This window comes from Frankliniella occidentalis, unplaced genomic scaffold (genome assembly GCF_000697945.3).
Source record: "Frankliniella occidentalis isolate FOCC.00 unplaced genomic scaffold, Focc_3.1 Scaffold31, whole genome shotgun sequence".
Classification (NCBI taxonomy): Eukaryota; Metazoa; Arthropoda; class Insecta; order Thysanoptera; family Thripidae; genus Frankliniella; species Frankliniella occidentalis.
Window position 1 is genome coordinate 2,374,771 of NW_026267161.1, and position 2,742 is coordinate 2,377,512.

The window sequence follows — 2,742 nt, forward strand, 5'->3', positions numbered from 1 at the left end:
TCTCTCTCTCTCTCTCTCTCTCTCTCTCTCCCCCTCTCTCCCTCTATGTCTCTTTCTCTCGGTTCCTTGTGGCCTATCGACGCGTCTGGCCGCGTGCTGAGCTGCCGCTTAAGATGTTTATGGCACGAGTGGAGCGTCCTAGAAAATTATTATGGCACGTCCACACCTCTTCCACCGCGGGCGGAGGAGCACGCTGTGAGGCCGGGCGGGGTGAGGTGAGGTGGGGCTGGGCGAGAACAATCGAAAGAGCACTGCCGCGACCATCGCCGATATAAATTCGGAAGTCGCGACTAGAGAGGGGGAAGCCAATGGGGTGATCAGCGAGCCGCTCTCAACACCCTTTATAAGCAGTAATTGCAAAAGGGTTACCACACGTTATGTCACGGCCGCGCCTCATCGGGAGGCTGCGTCGCTCCTGCGCCTCCGCCCCGCGCCGCGAGGCAGGCCCGACCCACCGATCCAGATCCGCTTGATTGAGTCGAGATTTTGATGGCCAGACGCACTCACTCGCCTCCGAACCAATCAGGCCGACGTCGTGAGAGCGCCCCGTTCCGGCATCACCACACTGAGCTGGACCGTTTTTTGTTGATATTTTTTTCAGTTTTAAATACATGTTGTCCTTTTATGTTTCGTTTAATTCTGCTACTTTCACCCTGGAAAGGTTTTCTCAACACCTGTTGGAATTGGGACTTATTGGTGTATCGACCCAGGAGGTGGTAATCGTCCGCTCGATCGGCGAGTCGTAAAGACGACTACTCGACTTTTGCAGCACATTTACGCCGTCACCATCAAAAACTCAGAGCTCTTCACCGTGCATGCCAGGGAAGTCCTCCCGGAAAAGCCCAGTAGTTGCGTTGTCTTGCGACGATAGGATTTTTATCGGCATTTGTACTTGTCCTAACATAATGTTGCGGCAAGTACAGTTGCACTAAGACAAGTTCTTCTTCTTCCTCTTCGTCTTCTTCTTCTTCTTCTTCTTCTTCTTCTTCTTCTTCTTCTTCTTCTTCTTCTTCGCCTTTCTCCGTGTGAACACCTCTGAAGAGGCGTCCGGCCGGCTCGTCGGCTCAGCGGAGCGGGTAGGCACGTTTTGCAAAGTGTTGCCGCCCTGCCGCGCCGGCCCGGCACACTGCTCGCTGAGTAACTGCTGCCCGCCTCACTGTATACACTAGCCACTGCTACTAGTTGCGGAAAAAAAATGAAAGAAAAATTAAGTCGAGCCCCCACTTTCCCTTATTTGGCGACACTCCTCACGTCGTTTCAGTACTGCTCCGTGTAACTGATGGATTCATCTCGTAGGTTGGAAAAATTAGAATTGAAAAATTAGAAAATAGTAAACAAATGTTATGAAATCAAAATTTGGGAAGAACGACTTTAGGACATTATAAGGTAAGGAAAAGTGAAGCAGGAAAAATGCGTGGGAACGATTGATCTAGCAAGAGATATGCCGCCATCCACGGAAGTTTTTCGTCGAGAATAACATAAATCTACCTTACAAATATGGGCGCACTGTACCACACTGTCGTCCAATCTTAAACAGTCACACTGACTTCATTCTATTTTGTCCCTGTCGTCTCTAATGCCGCCGGCCGTGCGGCTCCTAACCTCACTCAACCCTGATGGCCGACCTGTTGCAGGCTGCTGCTGTGCGGTGCCGCCGTCATGACCTCCGCGGCGGAGGAGGAGGTGGACGCCCGGAGACTTCCGCTCTGATGCGAGCCCTGCCACGGCCCGGCAGACCTGCCCCGGTAAGTGACATTCTGATGCTGTAACTGCGGTAACCTTCCTGGTGCGAGGAGTACGAACGGGACCTGCGCCCGGCGCGGCGTGGCACCTCCTCTGTATGATCACGCGAACATCGGGGTGGCTTCAGCGATGCGACGTCGCCATTCTCGAGGACTTCTACTGGGCGGCCTGCCTGCGCCCCTTGTGTGGAGCTCTGGATTTGAGGGAAATGCCTCTCCAACAAACCTTTAAAAGAGAGTAAAGAATTGAAATGTAAAATAATTTATTTGCCGCTCACCTCTCCTCTTGTTTACGTTTGGTGCGGCTGTGCAAATCTGGGAATTGCACTGTCAAATCCTTCCAAACTAAGCTTGCAAATTATTTGGATGCTTTATAACACAAAGCATTGCTTTGTAAGGTTTTTACAGCGTGGAAAAGCCAGCACAGCCGACTTCATGCATGTGTTACCCTAACTATTCCTAAAACGCATTCGTTTAGGAAGGACCCCTCGAAAAGTGCAAAATTTTGGCCATGTCGTTTGTTTGTTTTTAATTTTTCAGCCGCATTCTGTTAATTGTAACCGTCTTATGTGTAGCAGTTGCACCCCAAAATATTCGGACGCGTCGACCAACAACATTCCTCTGGCGTTAATCGCAGAAGCCGTTGGGCAGCTGCGCGGTGCCTTTGGCGATAAAACGCTGCGAACGCGACGCTGGAGCCGATACGGGCGGCTGCGCGAACAAGACGCAGCCAACTCCTCCCCGCCTCCCTAACCCTCCGGCCGTCAGGTATGTGGTTAATGAGCTCTGGGGACGGGCAGCAGCGTCCCGCCTCTCCCCCTTACCGCTCCCGCTTCCTTCTCTTACCTCCGCTCCGGACCGGGCGGGTTTTGTTTTCGGGGGCTTTCACTGGCCGAAAGTGTTCTGGGTGCCCCCTCTTTGCTCGGCGGTAGGTTCCGCCCCGGCCAGGGCCCGACCAGGGCCCCCTCCACCCTTTACCGGTCGTATTGGTCCACTTTTG

General features: G+C 52.8%; 1 protein-coding gene across 5 annotated transcripts in view; it reads left to right on the forward strand.

Moving 5' to 3' along the window:
• The window catches only part of LOC127749098 (uncharacterized), a 74,326-nt gene that overhangs the window by 40,620 nt on the left and 30,964 nt on the right, over positions 1–2,742 (forward strand). For 2 of the 5 annotated variants that reach the window (XM_052265835.1, XM_052265836.1), the window contains exon 2: positions 1,635–1,745. In XM_052265835.1, coding sequence (XP_052121795.1) covers positions 1,635–1,745 — 111 coding nt within the window. Of the gene's footprint in view, positions 1–1,634; positions 1,746–2,317; positions 2,511–2,742 lie in introns of all 5 variants that reach the window. The other 3 variants (XR_008010965.1, XR_008010964.1, XM_052265834.1) reach the window with 3 other exon arrangements.